Source organism: Falco biarmicus, chromosome 4 (genome assembly GCF_023638135.1).
Source record: "Falco biarmicus isolate bFalBia1 chromosome 4, bFalBia1.pri, whole genome shotgun sequence".
Taxonomy (NCBI): Eukaryota; Metazoa; Chordata; class Aves; order Falconiformes; family Falconidae; genus Falco; species Falco biarmicus.
Genome location: NC_079291.1, coordinates 84,980,250 through 85,003,924, shown reverse-complemented (window position 1 = coordinate 85,003,924; position 23,675 = coordinate 84,980,250). Strand labels below are relative to the sequence as shown.

Below are 23,675 nucleotides of genomic sequence, written 5' to 3'. Positions count from 1 at the left end.
CTTCTGCTTTGTACGGTGATATTTTTTTTCTGCATTTTGGAGGGAATGTTTTAAAAAGCAATTTGCAACAATTTATTTAAGGAACTGTCATACTGGTTCTGTGTGACTTATAAATATCAAATCCACTGTAATAGAGGTTTTAGGCATACTTGTTAATGAAGAAGTTGAGAAATAAATCACTACTTCCAGCTGCCTCTTCTCTCAGATTTGTAAGTTAAGGCTGATAAAATTAATGGAGTGTGCTTTTTTTCTCAGGTTTTTTTTTGGCATTAGGACAAATTCATGTGTTTGTATTAGTTTAAGAGCTTTTTTTGGCATATTGGGGTTGTCTGTTGTGAAATCTTTCTGGTGATAAAAGCTTCTTGGCTGCTAAGGGGTGTTCAGATTATTTCTCCAGCTTCTTTGGCTAGTTTCTTTGTCTGGGGTGCTTTTTTTGGGTGAAGGAGAGCCAAAGACTCAGCTATTAAGAAATTTTGTATTTCTAGTGTGGGTGAACAAGCATTATTCATCCAGTATGCCAGTGTTTTAGTACCTGAGTTTCTCAGTTAAGGAACAAGGTAGCACTCCCCAAATTATCCAAGTTCCTTGGAGAAATTAAAACAATATAAAACCTCTTTGGCAAGTAGGAGACTACAAGTCAAGTTCTGCCTATGGAAATGACTAAATGTCAGTGTGATTCGGTATACAGCACTAGCTGCCTTACTGTGGTCAAAGGAGGAGGAGATTTGGGTAACGATCCCAATGCACTGACCTTGCAAAGTGATGCTGTGCTGATAAATTCTCCCATGCAGAGTCTTATGGGCAAGTCATAGCAGTCACAGTCAAATTCAGAAAAGGCAGATCTGAGGGAGAACGTTTTGTCACCCAGAAGGTTTTAATTTATGCTTTTGTGCCTCTCATCTAGAGAAGAAAGATGGACACTCAGAGTGTGATAATATTAGACTACTGAAAGTGTTGCCTAATAGATCACAGATGTTTGCAAAGCGGTGAGCCATTGTCTCTGCCAATACAACTGTACAAGGGACAGTGTCATGAAGATGTGATGTGTCATAAAGGAACATTGATTTGTTGCTCCCCTACAGTAAATCACACTGTAAACATCTCCATTCAAATCCATTAATACAGGATGTATATTTAAAAACTGCCTTGACATTTCTGATTGCAGCTTTAGCATATTGATTTCTGATGTGAGCAGGTTTTTGTCTGTCAATTGTAAAGTAGCACCATACTTGGAATATTGTGGGTTTGCAGTGAGATGGGAATCGAGCCAAAGTCACCACTGAAAGAGGCGAAGAAATGTGCGGTGCAGGCCGAGTTTTAGGGATGATAAGTGCCTCAGAATCATGCAAATGGGTTGGTGAGCTGGGAGCTGCTGCTGTATGACCTAGCTCTGAAGGACAGCTATTTACAGAACATGGGTCAACACGTTAGCTTTAATGAGTGTACAGCGCATAGGAGGAAGGAGATTTTTTGCGTTTTGTTTTTAAAGCTGTGTAGAATGAAGAAGTCGGAGGGATATCACTTTGTTTTAAAGAAGCAGTAGTCTTTCTGCCATCTGTTTTGAAAGGGAGTAACTTATATACACCTGTCATTCAGTGGAGCATGCTGTCCGCAGCAACAATTTCTGCTGACGGGGGAACTTCAGTGAGAAGATTCATGAGTAAAGTCTTTATGGTATAGAAACACACCGTTCTGCTTGGGATCCAGATTTCAAATGCTTTTAAGGACAATGACTAAACCATCATTTGTGCCTGAGATGAATGACATCTGAGTACAGAAACTGCCTGGACTAGGTTATCCTGTCAGGCCATTTCTGTACAATACAATAGCATAGTACTGGAAGGTCCATCTGGTTTTACAACCTGCAAATGCATCCAGAGCTATGAGATGTGATTAAACTGAGTCAGGCTGATATGCTCTCTTGCCTACTCTGGTATTATTATAAGGATTTCTGTTTTGTTCTTCTTTTTGTTTAGGAGAAGCAAGAAAAATCTTTGTTGTACAGCTGTTAATTCTTGTTTAATATGTATTAATCCATTCACCTTGCTCTGCTTCGGAAACTGCTGCACAGCTATGCTCAGTTAACCAGCTGTCGTTTCCGGCTCCTGAGAGGCTGAATTTGTGGGAGATGTTGGGTGATGTCTTTTCTGTGGCATGTCTAAATCACAGGAACATTGTAGCATAATTCTGAATACCATGTGGTCCTTAAAAAGACACGATAATTGCATATGACATATTCATGATTGCAGGTAAGTATGATCTGGAAGGCAGCTTTGCAGAAGTTTGGCACTTGGGTAGCACCTTCAAAAAGACCTGGAAGTTAGGTGGAAAAAAAGGCAGCTCCCAGTTCAACCACTGTGCCTTCAAGCAGCATTTGAGCTAAATACTAGTTATGATTGCACCTGTGTGTGTCCACAGCTTCTCTTGTTATTTTAATGTAGACTCCATGGTCAGTACAAACTATGATTACTGATTTATTCAGCACCAGAAACTTTAGCAAAACAATGAGTGGAGGATAAATTACTTCATCCCAAAGAGTTTCAGTGTAAGCATAGCTAAAATCAGTTGAGAAATTACAACGGTCAAAATGGATGACCAGTGCTGCAGCAGTGCAACCCAAATCACGTTTTTCTGTGATGCCTTGCAGTTCAGATTGAGCCCGTTTGTTCTAGCTGACTGCCTTTTTCTTTGGAAGTGTGAAGCTCAGCATTTTCAGAGCAGTGTGAAATAAGGAATGTAGAAAAAGGACTTGGAGCAGTGAGGTGGCTAATTGAAAAATGCTATTGGAGCTGTGCTTTCTAACAAAGAAACTGGCAGGTTTTTATGAGGAAGTCACTTCAGAGTTGAGTTTTGATCTTGAATTTTGAATGAGTCCCATTTCCTTTTTATCAAAATGCTGCTATTAAAAAATAAAAAGCCTCCTGTTGGTTACCATAATGTCTAAGTGTCTGTGACTGTCTTTTTAAAAGATAATCTAAAGAAAGCAAGAATAGACTATTAGGTCCAGACATATCCAAGTGTGTTATTCTGGTGTATCTCCGTCTTGCAAGTGAGATGTCTTGAACTCAGCAGCTACGTGAATGCTGAGGATCTTTAGTCTTATATTCATTTTGCTTGGACAGCTGAAATATGTTTCCGTGGCCTCTGTATGGTCTTTCCCCAGATCTTATTGATGGTCCCATGCAGGTCACTGATGATTTGTTGAATCCAAGAGAGACAGTCACAAAACATGATGCTTTAAAGCTAAACAATTCTATAAGCAGCAGCTTGGAGGAGAGATGTTATAGTCTCATTCAGTGGCTTATCTTCCCTTGTGAACTATCTTGTCTGTTTTGCATTGCCTTGCAGAACTCTTTCTTTTATTTTCCTGAAAGACCTTTGTCCATTCTGTAAAAGCATTTTGCATTTGACCTCAGCTGATAGCCCTTGCTTCTGAGAAGGCTTCACCGTGCAGAAGGGAGGAGGACCAGTAGGATGGAAGTAAAAGCTTGCTAATACTGTGGCTTTTGTTCCCTGTCACAATTTATGCAGAGTGAAATATAACACATCTGACTGTTTGATTTGCTAATTTTGGTCTTGGAGCACAGCTGGTAGGCAGGTGGACTGTTAAGAGGCAAGACAAAGATCTAAGATCCACAATCCTCTGAACTTCCAAGGGGGGGAGGGGGGGGGAGTTTTATGCTGTTGGAACACCAAACATTATTGGAGGGAAGGGGAGAAATTTGCAACTGGACCTTTCTTGCTTTTGTGTCTAATACGGTACACTGATGTGTATGCTTCTTGCATAAACAGAAGGTGATTATTTTTTTTCCTGCATAATTCTTCCCAAATGTATGAATCAAGAGTCTCTGAAGCAACATGTGGAGAAGTCCCAAGAGAGAAAAACTGATTTCTCTGAACACAAAGATCTGTTCATTCACAAGATTTTGGTATTCAGACAGAAAACAGTGCAGCTCTCCTCCCATTTTTACTTCATGTGATTTCTAGCTAGTGCAAGATTTAACTTTCCCTTTTCCCGTGTCTTCCAAGAACATTATGCAGCATGACAATCACTTATTGGTACTTAGATAGACCTTTCAGGGAGATTTTTACCCTGTCATGCCTGCTGTCATCATTCAGTTAGAGTAGCTGTTCTCTGTGCCTCTAGCAGTCAGTTTTTCAGTCTCGGCTGCATAAACACGCACACTGCATGTGAGTTCAGTAGCATTATAGCCTTGAACTTGTGCAGTCACAATCCTAACGCAAGTCTCCAGGCTTGCGGTTCAGTATAATGGGCAGAGTCCCCATCAGCAGGTTCAGTATAATGGGCAGAGATGCACGTTGGAAGGAGGTTGTTGTCATATCTGTATGTGAACAAAGTCGAATTTTAAGAGCGTCATCAACGTTGAACTGTAACTTTGAAGCAAAAGTAGTATGGACTGAAAAGGGCTGTGGAAGTGGTTTCTTGAGGACAACCAGTGTTAGCATTTCTTTGTTAGGTAACTTTTGAGCTGGGTTCAGGATGGCTTGTAAAGGTTGTTCCGTTTTTTTCCTTCATTTAAAACGGCATTCCTGTCCTGCCTGGCAGAGCCTGTTTATTATGTGGCAGTTTACATGGGCATTTCTGACTTGATTTCCTTGTGGTGACATCTCTCTGGTCAGAGCAGCTTGCTTGGGAAGAGGCTTGGCTGGGTGTGTGTGTGCACTGAGGCTTTTTAGACTGAAAACTTTATGCTACTGAACAGTGCCTTATGAATGCCATAAAACATACACAAATTCAATGTGAACAGGGAAATACTGATATTGCCATTTGGCAGAGTGTGGAAATGCGGCCAGAAGAGTTAGGTCTCAGAGAGAAGGTGTGAATGAAAAAATAGCACAATTTTTTCTCCTTTTCTTTGCAGACCAGAGATAAGCTAATGCTTGTGTGCATATGCAGTGTCCAAGGTCTGCAGCATGTCAAGTGTGGAGTGCCAGATTGTCTTCCTTTCTACCAGAACACTGATGCTTTAAATTAGGAAACGTGGTGGGAACTGATAGCATCTTGTTTCTGAGAGAGACTTTCTGATCATCTTACTGGTGGTACTGTGTCTCTGTGTGAGACACTAACTCCTGGCCCTGCTGCAGTGACAAACTCGGCAATAACACAGCACTGGGAGTTGCTTTCAGGTCAGAATTCGTGCAAGGCACCCTCGGCACCCAGGCTGGGAGTTGCCAGTCCTTGTTACGCGATTAAACTATAGCATAAACCCTTCAGTTCAGTGAGGGGAGGGGCAGGAGGGACTTCTACTCATTGCCTTTTTCCTTGTCTGATGTAACATTTCTTATGTCACCCTGGAATCCTTTGGTCGTGTTCCAGAGTCCTTGTGTGGACTAGTGCCATTTAAATGCCTTCTAATGAGCTTGAAAGGGACTGAGGAACTAGTGACACTTTTTAAAAGGTATTTACATGCCATTCCTTTGCAATTCTGTGGTAGTTTGCAAAATCTGTTTAATTTTGTCAAGCATATCTATTTGTTGTTTGAAGAGGTGCCTCAGAGAGATGCATGGCTTCCAAAATGTCCAATAAATACTGGACAGGTTATTGAGCGTTTTTAATTTACTACATTTTTGATGTGTTGGGCAGGGATTCTCTTAAGGAAGAGTGCAGGCAGAAGTGTTTCACCAGAAATCCAGAACTACATCCTGCTGTGTTTTGGTTCTAGAGGAGCTCTACAGGCTTTCAATTTATTGTGGTGTGATACTGTTTTTTAAACAAATCCACACAAACTCATGTGCCTTCTCTGCAGTCAGTCTACTCTTTTGTCACAGTTGAAAGAGCACTGCAGCAGCAAATCTGGGTCACACACCCTACAAAGGACAAACGACTACAGATTACAAGTCTTGTGTGCTCTCTTTTGCTGAAGAAGAGACTAAAATTAGCTTCCAACTCTTTATTTGAATTAAAAATTACCCAAGGGGAAAAGAACTAATTCTCAAAAAGACAACTGTTACGTCTTAAACCTACACATTCTCAACCACATATTACTCCAACGTAAGAACAGAAATGCAAAACTGAAAAGGCAGGAACCAAACTTTGTGGAAGAAAGGGGATTTTGTTTTCCCTAGTGTATCTCAGAAGGAAAATACAAGTGAGGTTATTGGGGACTGTGGACGAATATTCCTGTGCTACCCTCCATACAGTGCAGCAGCAGCAGCATCTCTTCACCGTAATCTCCAAAATACCACTTTTTAACTGTGGAGTACTGCCATACACTCATTTTGTCAAAATAAACCTTAACTAAATGGATTTTACAAGACCAATGAATGAATTGGCTGGTAGCACAACTTTTGTGCAGGGTCAGCATTTTCCACAATCATTTATAAGAAGTGATTATAGCAGACCAAAGTGTATGAGCGCTGCTAAGGTGCTGCCTGATGCCAAATGCTGTCCAGAACACACAAATTGGTTAATATAGTTTTAGATTAAGAAACCAAATCATATGCCCAGCTTAAGGAATACCCTGTATTTAAGGTGTAATCCCTCATTTTTCAATACTGTGCTTATAAATCCTTTGCAGCTTTGGGTATCACCTTATCCAGCAGAGCAGATGTAGTGATTTTCTTTTTTTTAATAGCTCTGAATATTAAGGGTTTTTTTCTAATGTTAAATAAAATGTTTTCCTAAGCAACAAGGACTATGTGGAGGTGAAGGCATTCTATACATTCTATATATCACATTCTATAGTAATAAGGCCTTATGTACAGTATAAGAACAAAATGCAACTAATAAAAGTGATTGTTGCAAGTCGCTGTGCACAAAGATGAGTTCCTGTATCCCAGAAAACATCAAACAGCTCTGCCTGCACTCTTCCTTAAGAAAATCCCTGTCTAATATAGCCTAAATGCAATAAATTAAAAATGTTCCATAACCTGTCCAGTATTGATTGGACATTCTGGAAGCCATGCATCTCTCTGAGGCTCCTTCTCAAATGGAAGGAGTTTTTATTGCCAAAGTGAACTCTACCGTGATGCGGTGATGGCTGAGAAAGACCCCGCAGTGAAGGTGGCACATCAGGGAGTTCTGCAGCCTCCATGTCCTCCTCGGTGGGTGAGACCCTGCGCAGTGGTCTGTGTGCTTTGCAGCACTGCCTCTCTGAATGGGAAACAAGGCCTGCAAAGAATGATCTCCTGTTCTGTAATCTCCTTTTCCATGGCGTCCTCTCCATTCTGGAGAGACATGGCTGCTTGTCAGCACTTTCTGCTTGGGTTTTGCCTAGCTGTTTGGTTTGTCGTAGACTTCTGTAGTTACTGTCCTTGGTGGAGCTGCATTAGCCATGATTCTGGTGTAGACAGATCACTGAAACTTGAATTACCCAGGCACATAGTCTTTTTCCAAATAATGTCCTATAATTATGGCCTGTGGGAATCTGTGTCCTTAGTCACAGCGATAGAAATGTTAATGGGAAAGACATTGTTGGTAAACAGAGATGTGTGAAGTCCTTGGAGCCTAGTGTTCTCAAACAAAAACTGCCTTGTTCTGGGGGCCAGATTGATGACTGATGTAAAGACAGAAGAATGATTGGTGAAAATGGTACCTGTGTCTTTGTTTCTGCTTTAAAATGTTTAAAAGTTGGCTTTTTTCTTGGTTTATTTTATGTTTTTAAAATGCTTTGTTTACCCTGTTTGCCTTCCAACATTGGATGCCAGGGATCTGTAGGAAGAACCAGGACTAATTTAGAGGAGAAGGTCGTGGTTGGGCTCCAGGTTGCCCTTTTTAGGTCTTTCTGGTGGTAGACGATAGCATTTCTGACTGTGGGTAGTGTAACGCAGCTAGGGTTTGAATGCTGCAAGTGAGAAGTGTGAAAAATACAGGGGGTGTTCTAGGCACCGCTAGACAGAACTATATTGATTTAGGAGGAAATCCCAAGGAGGAAATAGTTCTTGTCAACTGATTACTTGAAGTTATGGTTATGCTACTCTTGCAGATGTCTGTAAATTAAACTGCCAGCAGTTGGCATCTACCGCTGTCATAGTGCTATAGGTCATCCATGCTGTAGGATTTAGTCTGATGCTGGCGTGACTTACCTGCCACGCAAATAGTGAGGGAGTATTTAGGAGTCAGGAGGAAGGCAGATGGTGCTTGGGAAGATGTGTACATAGCCCCCGTGTGGAGAGGAGATGGGGGACATGGTGTGGGACAGAGGGAAGCAGTGCCCAGCCCCTGGCAAGCAGATACTGAGGGACTGTGGTATAGGAGTATGAGTCCTGGGCAAAAAGGGGTGCCTGTAGATGATACTGTGACCTGAACTGTCACGTGCTAAATGCTTTCACGTGCTGGTGGTTCTTTTCAAGCTGAAATTCTGGACTTCCTTGAATTCCACCTCCAAGTTGCTCTCTTTCCTCCCTCAATTCATGTGGAGGTATTATCTCCTAAAACAAGGAGGTCATGTTCATTTTGGGGAGATTTTCCTACCTCATAGCTTGCCAACAGTGCAGCAGCTGAGAAGTTTAAATTGGAATTAGCTGACATTTTCCTACTCTCCCAGGAATTCAGGAATCTTTGAAGAATGGCCCATCTATGTGGGCTGAAGATAGTGAGCTTGAGTGATAATTGATTCTGTCTGGAAACCTCTGTGCTGATCCCTAAAACCAGGAGGGAATGTTTGACATTGCTTACAATCAGTGGGGACTTTCTTTGTGTGTGTCTTTCTTTTACTGGATAGTTTCAGCTCAGAGTAACTGAAGATGGATTGAAGTGTAGCACCTAATCAGGAAGATGTGAAAAGATTTATTTTTCTTTACTTTACAGAAAAGGCCACAGATGGCTCTCTGCAGAGTGAAGACTGGACACTTAACATGGAGATCTGTGACATTATCAACGAGACAGAAGAAGGGTATGTGCTATTTCAGCAGACTTTGAAAGGTTCTTGAACACAATAATCACCCAGTTGTACTCAGCATGTGAGGAGGGGCAGTGAGTCTAGGGGCAGATGCTCATACTTCGAATGCAGTTTGCATATGGGTTGCTTTGTTTTCCTGCTCCTTAGACATTTCAGAAAATGCTATATGATACAGCACTTTCTGTGGTCAGTCTCTGCTTGGAGGGCTGGCCTGAAAAACATATTTTTGGAGAGGGTACCGAATTTGTATTTCTGGGGTTCTTGTTTTCAGCAGGTGTATCTCTTTGCAGTGCTGCAATACTATTAATTTCAGCCATTTGAATAGAGAGCTTCTCTGATACATTTCCTTCAGCATCAGAAAAGCTGTGCTGCTTGCAGTTTGCTGGAGAGCTGATCACTGGTCTTACACCCTGGGCTTTTTTCTGAGTGGCTGTCAATCTCTCCTGCTTGATCAACATCCTGCCTTTTTGAAAGGCCTCGGGCGTTGCTCTGGTCTTGACTTCTGTGATACCTTGTCTCCTCACATAATTCTACGTGACCCTAGTTTGGTTGTAGTCAAGTGCTCTGAACTTAACATGCATACTTATGTCCAGCTGGAAATTGTAAAGGTTTCCTTTTCCCACAGTATATGGCATGTGAAAAGCATGTCTGGGCATCTTTTAAAAATGATCTGTTTCTCCTTCAGTCCAAAGGATGCCATTCGAGCACTGAAGAAGAGGCTGAATGGAAACAAAAATTACAGAGAGGTCATGCTGGCACTGACGGTGAGTGGGGGCAGGCTGGAATTCCTCAAAAGGGCAGAACCCTTTTCTTTTGTCGTTTTCCTTTTCCTGGCACTCTCCTGAATGTACATGGTACTTGTTTTAACAGCCACTGTTCTGCCCTTTTCTTCTCTCCAGTTGCCTCTTTGCTTCCTTGGAGAGAGTTGCTGGAAGCTTTGCATAGATTTTTTTTCCTGACTCAATTGATTCCTGCTTATTCTGGGACTCTTATTCATCCCAGCTACTGACTGAGGAAAGTTAAAGTAGCCCAAATGAGGCTGTGTACCCTTTGGGACTTTCCCTTCTGTTCTCATTGCCATGTGTCCAGCCATTTCTCGCCCCCAGGACAACAGTTGTGGGCATATCTGCAAGCGAGGATGATGAACTTGCCGTATTTTCAGCTTCATAAGTAACTGATGCACAAATTCCCATGTGAATAGATCTCTGTAGGAGAGTCACATTAACTTATGCTGATCTATTTTAATTCAATAAAGTATAAATTATATTCTGTGCATTTAGGCAGCACTGCTAAGGTGTGAGATAATTTGCCAGTGACCTTTCCTCCTGATGACTTTAGCTAGGGGTTTCCTGGGTAATGCAGCACTCCTGAAGACGTGGTGCTGGGCAGGCTCTGCACCACAGCAGTCTGAGGAATGAGCAGTAGCAGCTAGATCGAGTTATACTGCTGTGGGTAGGTGATCTGTAGGTTTCTTTCCCAGAGCTCTTGTTGCATCTCCCTGACGAAGCATAACTGTACTTTCTGTCTTCTTGCCGTTTCCTATCCTGGATTGTCATTTTGACAGATTACCAAAGACCAAACCATGAGATTATCCATTGTGCAGGAAAGAGTGAAATTCATCAGGAATGTGTCTGTGTCATCATGGCTGATGAAGGTAGCTGGAGTAGAAGAGTAATTACAGGCTCCTCAGATACAGAGTCACAGTGGTTATTAGGCATGGCTGTAAGGAGAAGTGACGCATTGGATTTATCTCCATGCTAATCATGTTCTTCAGAGAAAAATCAACAGCTGTTCTTCCATGGCAGTTGAATGGCAAGTGGAAGGTGCCTCTAGCTAGGTTGCAGGGGGAAAATGTGTCAAAGTATAACCTGTCAGGGCATTCACAAGGGAGTGTTTTGAATGAGTGAAGATCATTCACCTGAATTCCCAGCTCTAAAACATGGCATACAGCTCAGAGCAACTGGCTCCAGCTGTGTTCCAGGTACATAGAAAGTAGAGTGCCACAGCATGATAATATCTCACTGTGACAGGATGTCCTCTGTCTTACCTGCTCTTGATGTGATGCTGTGTACTTAGCTGTTCAGCTGTGCAGGTTGGAAAGCTCTGCATCGAAGAGGAAGAAACTTTGTATTTCTTTACCTTGAAAACAGGCAAAGGTAGATGACAAAAGTGCCCAGTATGTTAATGTGGTGGGTGAGGTACATCTAAATGTATGTGCAGAAGGGAAGCTTTTTGCTAAAACTGGGGAAGAAAAGAAGAATTGAAATACAAATGTAACATCTTTATCTTCTCTCCCTCCCATCAAAAGTTTTAAAATTAAAAAAACCAAAACAAAACAAAAAAACCCCACAAAATCCCCCACAAAATTGGAAATCAACCACATTGGTGTTCTGTGTGTGATCAAGCTTTGCTCCAACAATGAATGTTTTTTTTTGTGTGTGTAGGTGTTGGAGACCTGTGTGAAGAACTGTGGCCATCGCTTTCATGTCTTAGTGGCAAACCGTGACTTCATAGATGGTGTTCTGGTGAAAATCATCTCGCCCAAGAATAATCCCCCCACTATTGTACAGGATAAAGTACTAGCACTGATTCAGGTACACAGCTTGTCTCTGCTTCCATATGTTGCTGCCTGAAATAAGGACTGTCTGCTTCAGTGCTACGCATCGCTAAACATGCTGTCATCATTACAAATGTGGCAAGTTTTTTATATGTAAAAACAAACAATATATCCAGATTGGCAGGGAAGAGCAGACATGCACACGCATAGATATTTCATCCAGGGATAAATGTCTGGATTCTAGTTAGAAAGGTACCACTCTACTGTAAAGCAAGAGGACTTAAATGAATGGCTTTGCAATTTAACAGTCACATCTAGAAGCTGGAGACCTGCTTCTGTGATGGGCTTGTCAGCTGAGGCCAGGAAATTTTAGAGGATTGTGCTTTTGCTGTCAGTTGCAGAACGCTTAACTTTCTGTGCCTGTTTCTCTGACCATAAAATGGAGCTGTTTCCCTCCATTAGAAAGCATTCTGATTCCTTTTAAAGATGGCTATAGAAAGTAAATGACCCTATTGGATTAAAATGTTTTTGGTGCCTCTTTTTTCTGGTTATTGTGCAGTAAAAGTACACTGTCAGATCCTCGTCTGCAGTGAGGAAGTTCAGACATAGGCCTGACAGCCACTTCTCCTTCTGTGCAGCATAACAATAAACAGCCATGTTAATTCCACAAACCATTAGCAACACATGAGGAAACATTGGTGCCTGCCTGGAGGAAAGCTGACAATTATAGGAAGCTTTATCACGAAGCTCCTACAGGCTATTGCATACACCAGAGACTAAAAGACACTGTGTATTTAAAATGATATAAACCTGCTCTAGTGTTTCTTGTGGGAAAGTATTTACAAATGCGCAGTATAGTTTTCACAATATACTTCTGATTTTTGTGGCAAAGCATGCATTTGAATTTCTGCCGGTTTGTTTGTTATTTGGATACACAGATAGGACATTGTTAGAATGTGACAAAGTAAGTGATTTCCAAACAGGAGATAGGCTGGGTGGGGGAATTAGGTGGGCATTGCATTGGGGTCTGTGGGGTCCCTTTATTTCTGGTCTCAAGGCCTTTTTAATTTTATTTTTTTTTTTAATCAGTGAAATTATTAAAAGCAATTCTTGTGCATCTGACTGAGCCCTCAGGTGTCTGTTTTGGTGGGAAAGCTGATGCATGCAGTGACCAGCAGATGAGGTTAAATACTGTCCCATAAAGAGAAACTATGTGTGTTTCCATACTGTTTGCCCTGCTGCAGTGTTTTAGAGAACATTGGTTACGCTGGGTCCTCAATTTAAGTGGATTCCCAGTCATCGGTGTAACCAAGATGGAAGTGTTTGTAACATAACCAAAAAGTGTAGCCATTGCCTCAGTGTATTAAACAGATTTATCTGAGTAGACTTAATGCAGTAGAACTAAAAGCCTTACTCTGGGTACTAACTGCCTTTTGGTATAAAAAGCCTGAGAATTATGAAAGTTGCCTGTGGGTGGGTTCTGTTAGTGTCTCTTTAGCTGGAGGTGGTAGGAGACTTTGTTTTCCAGATTGCCTAACGAGTTTGGAAAACTGATTGCAGCCACTCATTTCAGGTGCCCTATGGACAGGCTCACCCAAAATACCCCGTACGTCATGACCACTTTGCTCAGCTTAGACTTTGCTCTTTAGAGCTCCCTGCAGTTGGCATTAACCCTGTTCCAGGGGGCTGATGTCTTCTCAGCTCTGCTCCACTAACATTGCGTTTATCCCCTTCTGTAGGCTTTTTACAATTTGATTTTGGGGAACTAATAAGAACAGGAATGAGAGGATTAATAGTGCAGACTTGGAAGAATGGGAAGAGAGCTGTACAAACAGCATGTGTCTTCAGCCCTACAGATCTTGTACTCCTGTGCCTTTCCGTAGCAAGGGGAGATAAAGCTGCCATCCAATGCCTTGTCTAGAGACTTGACTGTTTTGAGATGTTGAGCATCTTGTGTCTCGCTTTCTCAGCCTATTTCCCAGCGTATATGAATTAGCACGTATTACATATTGCTTCCTTCTTCACCTTGCTAAAAGGCCTTGGAAATACTCCTTACTGCTGCACCTCTGGTAAGAACTGTATTGCATCAGAGTTTGTACCACCTTGCTGCCCAATAGCTGAGCACTGTCATCAAAGATGAAGCATGGGGAGGCTTTTAGTGGCATGGCAGATTCTTTTGAGGTGAAGGGTACATCTGTTAGAAAGTGTCTGACACTGGAAAAGTTGTCTTGGGATGAGCACTGATTTAGGGGCCAGATTTGCAATGGTATTTCATTAACCTGTTTGGGCACACTGAGGTGCCCAGTGGGATTTATACAGCAGCACCCTTCAGTATCTACCTTTGATAGTCTGGCCCGAAGTCTTACAAGATTTGAATTCCATCTCCCCTCTGTGTGCGCTCATTTGCGCAGCGGGCAAGTCTCTTTAAGCTCTGTGTGTAGCTCCTTATCCATAAAGTCGAGCTAATGTTACTGTTGCCTAGTTGAATTGTAAGCTGTCTAGGACAGGGATTGTCTTACAATGTGTGTAGACAGCACTTAGGACAAGAGCACTTTGTCCTGCTTGTGACCTCTGAGATGCACAGTAACACAGATAGAACCATAGAATGGTTTGGGTCAGAAGGGACCTTAAAGATCACCTGGTTCAAATCCCCCTGCCATGGGCAGGGACAATGCTTCCAGCTCAGGCAAAGAAATCTCTAAATGAGTGTCTCCTTTTTTCCAGGGAAGAGAATTGCAGAAGAGAGAATATATTAAAAAGGTGGAGTGCTAATGAAGTGAGTTCACTGTCATTAGTGCCTACAACAAAATCTATAGGAATCCAGTAAAAGAGAAGATGCATTAGTACATCTCCCTGGACAAACAAGGCTCCTTGGAAGTTGGGGGCATACTTTTGCCTCTAAAGTTTCTTTTGAGTGATTATTAAAACATCCTTTGCCTAACACTTTACGCTCTTACTGGCAAATAGAATTGAAGTGGGGAGCACCCATTATGTAGAAGCATCATTCAGATGACTACTTACGTAAATTGAAAACGCAGAGAAAGCGCAAGGGTAGAGTTACTTGTAAAGTCAATATCCATCAGAGTTGGGGGTGGTTTGGAAGGTCAGTTTCAGGGAAACAGAATGGCTGTTTGCAGTTGGAGCTGTTTTCTCTCGCTCAGATAGGGCTGTTTGGACTTGTACTACATCAGAACCGTTTTTTACTGTTAATTTACATTTAACAAAGCTGAGTAGCAAACCCAGAATTGCTACTTTGCAGCTGATAATGGATGGTCTCCTGGGCATGTAGGGTAGGAAATGCTTTTTCTTAGGATTGAACAGAACAGGAATGTAAGTTAAATATTAATATTATTTCTTATCTTGCTTTTCTATCTTTGATGTCTCTCCTCTCAAATATAAAAAGTGGTTAAAAACAGCTTTTAAAGTAAAAATAGTCAAAGAACGAGTGTAAAGATGGTGACTAAATGAATTAAGTTCAGAGCCCACACATGCGTCTCACAGTACTTATGAATCCAGCACACTGATACTCTACCTCACATATGTGGGGGTTTGTGGAATGCTTCATTTTTAATTGAGTCATAATATTTCAATTTTTCCTTCCTCTAAATTTTTATTGGCTAATTTTACTTGGCTAATTGCCAGTAAAAGTTAAAGTGGGTAGAGGCTTTGAAGATACTGGGCTCCTAGCAGCTTCATGAGTACGGGAGGCTGGCTAGCAAAGAGAAACACTTAGTACTCCCACTGAAGGGAAAGCTCAAATGTGAACTGAAGTCTCCTCAGACACCAGAGAAGTCATGCAGGAGAGATATGAGTGTTCTACCTGTGGGAAATTCTCCCTCTAAACTTGTTCTTTCTGACACACCAGGGTGTCTTAAGTGTTGGATACGCTCTGTAAGCACCCAGGCTTCGTTAGTTTTGCTGCTCATGGGACTGCATGTTTCACTACGTAAGAACCTTAGAAACTACCTTTTTTATTTAAGTTTGGTCCAAATGAAATACTGAAGAAAACTTGACAGCTGTGTTTTTTTCTTTGGCAGCAAGTGAGGATATTTCACAAATTAAATTGAGATTATTTAAGATTATTGTATGACTTTATGAATTTTGCTTAGATCAATTTAATTTCACACAGACTATTTCTGGTGGGTCACTGCCATACAATGTGGAAGAAAAGATCAGCATGTGATCACCGCTAAGTAGAGGAGATTGGAAGTGGCTTTCATTTGCATTTACAGATTTTGATGATGTCAGGGACTAGACATAGCTACTGTGCACTGAGCTCCTGTCTACTTTATATTTCATTAAAATGTGTGTGTGACTGTCTTAATAATACTTGCAAGATATTTTAGACCAGGTCTAATGATTATAGCTTCTCTTTGAAGCTGAAATATATGAAAGCTTTTGTAGTCAGTATCTGAAGTCAGGATGGATCTGGAACTTCATTTGGAAGGTTCATGGATAATCCCTTATGTTTTCCAGGCTTGGGCTGATGCCTTCCGAAGTAGCCCTGATTTAACTGGAGTAGTGCATATTTATGAAGAACTCAAGAGGAAAGGTATAGAGTTTCCCATGGCAGATCTTGATGCTCTGTCTCCAATACACACACCGCAGAGGGTAAGCTGCAGCATTTGCAGTTCCAGGGGTATTTTCCCAAGATGTCCAAGTAGTTGGATAACTGCTCTTCTTTCTCCTCCTGTTTCTCTGAATTTGGCTCATTGTCTCACTCCTGGAAGGACATTTTTAATAGTGAAAGGGCATGTAGGAGAAGAATAATACAGCTGCATTTGACAGGCTGATAAGCTAATGGTCTCTCCTTCCTTGAGCTAAACATCAGTGAGCAGAGAAAAAAGTTTGGAGGAGATTTGTATGCTTGTCTTGTACCACAAAAATACCAGGCAAATGCAGCTAACTTGTTCAAAGAGAGTCCATCAGGATATATGGTTGAGACTTAATTCTTTTGCTCAAAAGTATGGTTGGTTGAGTTGGTGATAACCCTAAACCAAGGCCTGCCCATCTTTTTAAAGGTGTAGAGTCTAAACCTCCCACTGATCCCATAGTAATGTGAGGTTTTTACACCTCTGAACAGTTAGATCTAGAAGGTTGACAGAACTGCTGCTAGGAAGTAACTTAATGATTGCAGGTGTTCTGATTATTTACTCTGAGAACTGAAGTTAATGAATCTTTGAAGTGGTAAATGCAAGTGATGAAGGTCTGAAAGTTTACAATTCTTGTGTCAAGATTAATTAAATTTGGTAACTGCGTAACATCATTTTTTGTAAGCGTGCAACTTAATTCCTGGTTTAAAATAATTTATAATTATTTATCTTTGGATCTTGTTTTTATTTTTCTTCTTGCTTTTCTTGTAAATTGACTAAAATGCACGTGGGTTGGGTCGAAAGACATGGGCATGCATTTTCTGTTGCAGCTGTCCGTTTATGGGCTGGCCTGCCAGTCTGTTCTCGTAACGACACTGACCTTTTCCACAAGGTGCAATTATGTTCTATATTTGAGCACATTTGGCTTGAGGTTGCTTACAAAGCAAGTGTTGTCACAGTTCAGCTTTTGAACTCCTGTCTTTCTGATGTGGCAGAGTGTTCCTGAAGTTGATCCTGCAGCAAATATGCACAATTCACAGTCTCAGCAAAGGATGAGCACCAGTTCCTATTCTTCAACTTCTCCGACGACGTATTCTGCTCCTCAGGCTCCAGCTTTGAATGTGACTGGTCCCATCACTGCTAATTCTGAACAGGTATTGGGGTGATGGTGTTTTTGGTTTGGTTTTTTGTTGGTTTTTTTTTTGAGTTAGACTCCTTCAGCAGATGAAATTAGAAAACAAATTGCAGAGGAAATTTCGCTTTAACTCTTTTGACTTTGATTGCCTCCTCGGTCTGGTTTTGCTTGGTAATCTTTCCTTTTATTATACGCTGAAATCTAGGCCTTCAACAATTTGTGAGGTTTCCTGGCCATCCCTATCTGATATACCAGTCCACTCGGTGGTTATGCAGTAGGTTGACAGTTATTCTTGTTAGCCTCCCTCCTTTAAAGGCACAGAATGTCCAGCAGATGCAGGAAGTCGTAACAGGGAGTTAAGTCTGCATTTCTAAGACCTTTGCAATTGCTCTAATATAGGATCTTCTTTTCCCTCTGCAAAAATAATAACTTCAGAGCTGAAGATCCTACTCAAAACTTATACATATTTCTCCACGCTTGAGTGAGACACACAAGGTATACTGGAACTGAGGTCTGTTTTTAGCTGCTGTTAAATTGCTTCGCTTCCATACAAGCACAGCACATCTGGGTTTGCAGTGACAGTGAATGGTTCTACAAAGTTCTTTTCTTTTTGCTGTTGCTTTTCTAAAATTCTCTCCTGGGTAAACTTTTTTATCTTTGCTTCCCACCCCCACCCGCCCTGAATGTCTGGAGCCTCAAATATCAAGTCAGACAGAACCAGAAGTATCACAACATCAGCTCTTGAAAATGATCTGCAAAACCAAAAGATTATGCAGTATTTTGCTTTCTTTTTATCTGAATCTAGATTGCCCGGCTGCGCAGTGAATTGGACATTGTTCGTGGGAATACAAAAGTGATGTCTGAAATGCTGACAGAAATGGTACCCGGACAAGAGGATTCCTCAGACCTTGAGTTACTCCAGGTAACAGCTTCCTAGCCAGTATGATTCTGATCCTTTCTGTGCTTGAGTTTGTCAGCGGGGGGCAGGGGGTGGTGTTTGTTCTGGTTCACTGCTTTGGTTTGCTCGGTTTATGTAATGAATGTGGGCTGTGCTTGATCCTGGTTAGTCTCATCACTTGATTTTCTTCATTTGTTAAAGCTTCCAGTAACAAGGGTTTCCTAACACTCCTTGAAACTTGTTCCAGTGCTTTCTTCTCAGTGTAGCTAGAAATTTTTCCCAACGTCGAATGTAAGGTCTCCTTTACCACAAAGCAGCTTAGAATTGCTATAGGCTCTGTAAGCCCTGAGCATTTCTGCTTCTTTTACATCCTCCATCATCACTCGTACAGTGTCAAAACATTCCCAGTCACCATGCTGGAAAAAAACAGTCCATGTCTCCAGCTGGACTAAATATTGCCAAGGGTCTGTGGATTCTCTGCCACTTGAAATGTTAATTATATATGAACTGGCTTTCCAGAAGATGTGCTGTAGCTTCTCCTGAAGGCTGTGTTTTAAGGCAGATGCTCAGACTAAGTTTTGTGCAGTCTGGAGGGTTAGACTGGGTAATCAGAAGGGATTTCTTTGCTAGAAAGTCTCAGTCCTGTGCAGCATTTTCTATCTCCAGAGGGAAAATGATGTAAGTTGAGCTCGTGTCTCAGGCTTCATAGCTGGTTCTCTAAGCTAGCGATAGCAGGGTGGCCTTTTGGCTGAGGAAGGTAATACAGTACCACATGCAACACAGATGAGGAATAGTGTGATCTAGCATTCCAGCTGCTGCCCTTAACATGGTATTTGCCTTTCCACAGCTTCAGAAAAAGGCTTCTGTTTTGATCCTCCAGCAGGGAGGATGGGCTCCCACAGCAGTACATTTGGAGGAAGACAGGGAATTGCTCTCTGATACATCAGAGTTTGAAATCCATCCAAAAACTGGTCTCTCCCATGCAGCGGTGTTGTGTTTGTCTCAGAGCCATCATGGCAGCTGATGAGAGGCTTTGCAATAAAGAGCCTTTCAGTTACTGCCCATTTGGGTCAGACTGCTGAAAACAAAAGAAGCTTCCAGGAAACCATGACAGACTAGAATAGCGTAGAACAGTTTGCTTACATTCAGAAACAAATACTAACATCTTGACAGCGTAACCTTACAGCATAAGCTTTAAGGTGAAAGAACTTGATCATAAAATGGAGTGACAGCAACGATTCTTTGTTCCAACTGGTTCCCTTCTTTGACTGATGCATCTTAAATCTGAATTACAAGAGCTGGGGAGAACCCGTTTTTTGATCACAAAGGATGGTTAGTCTTTTGAAAGCTGTGAGCTGAGTGCTGCATGCAAGAACTCCTTGCTTTGAGGTTTATATAGGCCTTCTCCTTAAATAATTCCTGACATTTTCTCCAACAGTCAAATGTAAACAGCTTGCTAGAGAGCCAGCTCTGAGCAGAATAGATAGGTACTGTCAGCCCTCTCGGAAAGGCAGCAAACAAACCTCTGAAATGTCACAATCTGCTTCTAAAGTGATGGGATCAAAACTGACATTGGAGAACACATTCCTCAAGCTGTTAAGGCAGCTGGATTGCACTAGGTGAAATTTATCCAGAGCTTAGGTTGTCAGACCAAGCAAGGAAAACAAACACATTTTTGCTTTCATCCCCAAGGTTGTGTACCAACAAGTCATCCTTGTTTAGCGCTGAATTTTTGCTCTGAAGTGGAGCTGGGGGAAGGGGGGCTGTAGAAGATGACAGAGGGACGTGCTTTAGTTGGAATGTCAGTGCTTATTGAAGTAAAACCGTGGGCCTAATCAGTGGCACCATGCCATATGTCACATTTCTTGTAGTTCCTCCTCAGCAGACTAGTTTTGACCTTTGGTCTTGAGGCCTTTCAGGAGTAAAGAATTCTGCTAAGTAATTTGGTGTAAGAGATGTCCTGGAATCATGAGAACTCCTGGTTTAGGCAAACTCAAATCTAGATTTCTCAGCATGAGAGATTTCTAAAACAAAAGTCCTTACCCTATGTTGTTTACAATTTTCTTCTGAAACTTCCCACTGCCTTTTTGCAGTCTGTTGTCTGTGGACTTGATCAGTTGAAGAGAATGTTTGTGTGTGTAGTTCAGTACTGAAGTGTGTGTGGAGTCCCCATCTTTTCATGCTCCTGCTCAGTCTTTTGTGTTCACCCTCATGCTCTCAGTAGTTAGTAAGTTCTGTGTCTCCAACATTTCTCTTCCTAGCACACGCTCAGCTACTTGTGGTAGCCCTGATGAACTATGCCCCCCCCCCCGGCCCCAACTTGTTCTGCTTTTAGTTTTCAAGGATGATACTGCCAAAAAGAGCAGATTGAATTTTCCTTGAAAGCTCTCTTCTGGAAAGCTGTTGTATTAACATGTTTTATTCTTAAAACAGATCACTAAAATACAGGTATTTATTTTTTGAAGTACTCGGAGTTAAAGAAGAATCAGGATGTTGAATTGTAAATAGGCTCTCAAGGTTTTATGCCATCGTCTCTTGAAGGGTGTTTGATTAGATGTGCTTTTGGGTGACATTTAATCATGCAAAGATAAACTTGTCTTAGTATTTCTCAGCTGGGGGACGGTGTTTGACTGTGAACAGGGCTCAACTAAGATCTACTTATTGCTAGCTGCTTATCAGAATGTGTGTGCACAATGCATTCCCCCTAGGAACTGAACCGAACCTGTAGAGCTATGCAGCAGAGAATTGTGGAGCTTATCTCACGAGTGTCCAATGAAGAAGTCACAGAGGAACTGCTGCATGTGAACGATGATTTAAACAATGTCTTCCTCCGATATGAAAGGTGGGGCACCTTTTCCATTAACTATTTACGTTCGTTCTGGGTTTTCGCTTAAGTGTAAAACAGGTCAGTTGACAAGAGTTGGTCATCTGGGCCAGTGGTCCTGTGTAACAAAGTGCAGAGAACCAAACCACAGAAAGCATTTACAAAGTCTTTCTATGGTTTTTATGGTAACATTCCTGTTTCAGTGGTTTCCTTTAATACTGTGATTTTAATATTTTTTTTTTGTGTGTGTCCTAGCCATTGATTTTTTTTGTGGGGCTTATCCCTAAAATGCAGGGCAACCTTGTGCAAAACCCTCTGAACTAGCAGAGGCTTGAGTCTGCAAGTCCCTGGTATGCGGTGCTGTACAGATGTAGGGACTTGGGACCAAAAATAGCACAGCCACGGTCACTAGTTCTGCTTGGTAGCTTGGGCTCTGCACACGTGCTTGTGCTGCTTCCTGCCTTACTTAAGCAGGCTCCCATGAGCTCTCTCTGTCTTCTGGTATCTGAGCTTTCTAGTTCCAGTACTGGTGCGAGAGAAGCTGTCTGAGGTGGGCGTGACCTTTGTGCACCTAAGGGTTTTGTTTGTAAGCAACACATAAAATCTTGAAAAAAGCCTGTCTTGCACTGAGCTGAGGTTTTGAAGAGCTGGTCTGCGGGAATCATCCCCAGGGGTGGGACTTGGGTCATAGGACTTTCGACATGTTAGACAAAGGCGCTGTCAGCCACATCTGCTGCAGTAGGTGACACGTGATACAGAGTCTTGGGAAAGTTTAATCTTCCCCTTAATGACAGGCCTGGGGAGTGAGGCACTAAGAGTACCCTTTGTTCCTTGCTCTTAGCACAGGGCTTTGTTTCTCAAGCTTTTAAAAATAAATTAGACTCTAGATCTGTGAATCTGTGCTGTCATGGCACAGGCTGGAAAGAAGGCTCAGTGGCCTCGATTTTGCCTTTGATTTAGTTCTTCAGAGAAGATTGGGGCAAACTTTGAAACAAATGCTGGCTTTTCATGTGAAATGTTTCATGCACGAGCATGATTCTACAAGTAGCAGAGTGTAACTGTCACTAGGGCTTAGTCTGGCCACCCTTAATATTTTTTCTGTTTTCCTCCATCTGCAACTTTGCTGACTCGAGCTAATGTATTTGTAGTCGTTATACCCTGAAAGGTGAGCTGAGTGATGTTAGCAAGCAATTTGTGGTAGAATAACTGCACTGGTCTGAGCATTTCCATAAATTCCATTCCTCCTCTGCTATTCTAAAAGCTCCACATTCATCACGCCCGTCTCTCGTATGGGTGCCGAGCTCTGTCAGTGACTCAAGCAGGAGCTCTGGCCTTCACTGTGAAGCTTTGGATGGAAATGAACGTGTGGTTCATAAGCCTTTTGGTGAGAAATATGAGGTGGGAGGTGTCTTAGGTTTCCAGCTAAAGGAGCTGGATTTCCAATAATAGTAGACACCCACAGTTTCCTAAAATTGAAATTTGGGCCTGAATTTGGTTTTGCTGCCTTTTAAGTCTGCATTTTTCTCTGTTACATTAAGAAAACATTTTAGTTCGCTTGAGATTCCCTGTTGTATTTTGTCCATATGGGAGAAAACCCACAGGGTCATATGAATATTATGGGCTTTTTACTGAAAAGAGAGGTTACATGTGAAACTACTTTTAAATGAGGAGAAATTCTAACCTCAGAGAAATGACGGTGATTTTCTTCATGAGGGAGGAGGTTGGACTGACCTCAGACAGGCATTGGGAGGAGGTAGTTCCCCCTGCCCTTTTGAGTTCCTGAAAGCTGGGTGTAGGTTTGCAGTCCCAGATGCACATGCGTTCGGGGAAGGAGTAGAGACAGCATCTCAACTAACCAGGCTTCTTCCCCTAAGAAGTATGAGAATTTTGATCCACTGTCATTACTTTTCATTCTTGGAAAGTACCAACCTATTTGAACATAGGTTCTGGCGATCTTTGTGTTGACCCAGAATGTTTTAAGAAATGAATCTGCTAATCGTTGTTTCCCTTGCCATGTGCTGCCTGGGTAGGGCTGTGCTAGCGTGCATATGGCTTCTAATTTACGTGTATTGCAGCAAGAGGGAGCTGTTAAGTGGGAGTAAGAGTTGCTGCGGTGCTCAGCTTATTTAGCTGGGACCATCAATCTTGCCACAGTTCCTCCTGTCCCTTGGCTAACAGAATAGTCTTATCACAAAGCACTTAATAAAAAAACAAAACAAAACAAAAACAAAAAAAAAAAACCAAACAAAAAACCAACAAAAAACACCAAACCCAAACCCGAAACCCAACCACAAAACAACCCAAAGACAAAAACTACAGTGTTTTTCAGGCATGTGTGTGCTGCAGGATCAGATTAGTCAACTTGATATCTACATTTGCCAAGAATGCAACTTCTGCAACTATCCTTTCTTTGTCCTGGCTTGGAATTAAAACTTTCAGGGTTCCCCCTTGAGCCAACAAAATCTTCAGTGGCAAGCATGTCGTGGCTTTGTTGTAAACTTGTGGTTTTCATTGGTTTTTGGTGGCTTTGATAGCCCATGTTGGGTGGTTTTTTTGTTTTTGTTTAAACAGATTTGAACGATACAGATCGGGACGTTCAACACAAAATGCCAGCAATGGAGTAAGTACCAAATTCCATTTATTATATCAGCAGGTACACTGTACTAGCTGGACTAATATCACTAGTATCAGACCTTCTACCTGTTTAGCCCTGTGTCCTGCCTGTAGCAGCTAATAGTGCATACCAGGAAAAGAGTGTAAGAATGTGGCAAACAGCAAATGACAGCTTTAGCTCGGAAGACACTACAC

General features: G+C 41.8%; 1 protein-coding gene across 4 annotated transcripts in view; it reads left to right on the top strand.

Annotated features, from left to right (window-relative positions):
- TOM1L2 (target of myb1 like 2 membrane trafficking protein) overlaps nt 1-23,675 on the top strand; it is a 58,878-nt gene that overhangs the window by 11,393 nt on the left and 23,810 nt on the right. For all 4 annotated transcript variants that reach the window (XM_056335463.1, XM_056335465.1, XM_056335464.1 and 1 more), the window contains exons 2-9: nt 8,771-8,855; nt 9,547-9,625; nt 11,306-11,455; nt 15,895-16,029; nt 17,006-17,164; nt 17,951-18,067; nt 20,752-20,885; nt 23,439-23,487. In XM_056335463.1, the coding sequence (XP_056191438.1) occupies nt 8,771-8,855; nt 9,547-9,625; nt 11,306-11,455; nt 15,895-16,029; nt 17,006-17,164; nt 17,951-18,067; nt 20,752-20,885; nt 23,439-23,487 (908 nt within the window). The remainder of the gene's footprint in view (nt 1-8,770; nt 8,856-9,546; nt 9,626-11,305; nt 11,456-15,894; nt 16,030-17,005; nt 17,165-17,950; nt 18,068-20,751; nt 20,886-23,438; nt 23,488-23,675) is intronic.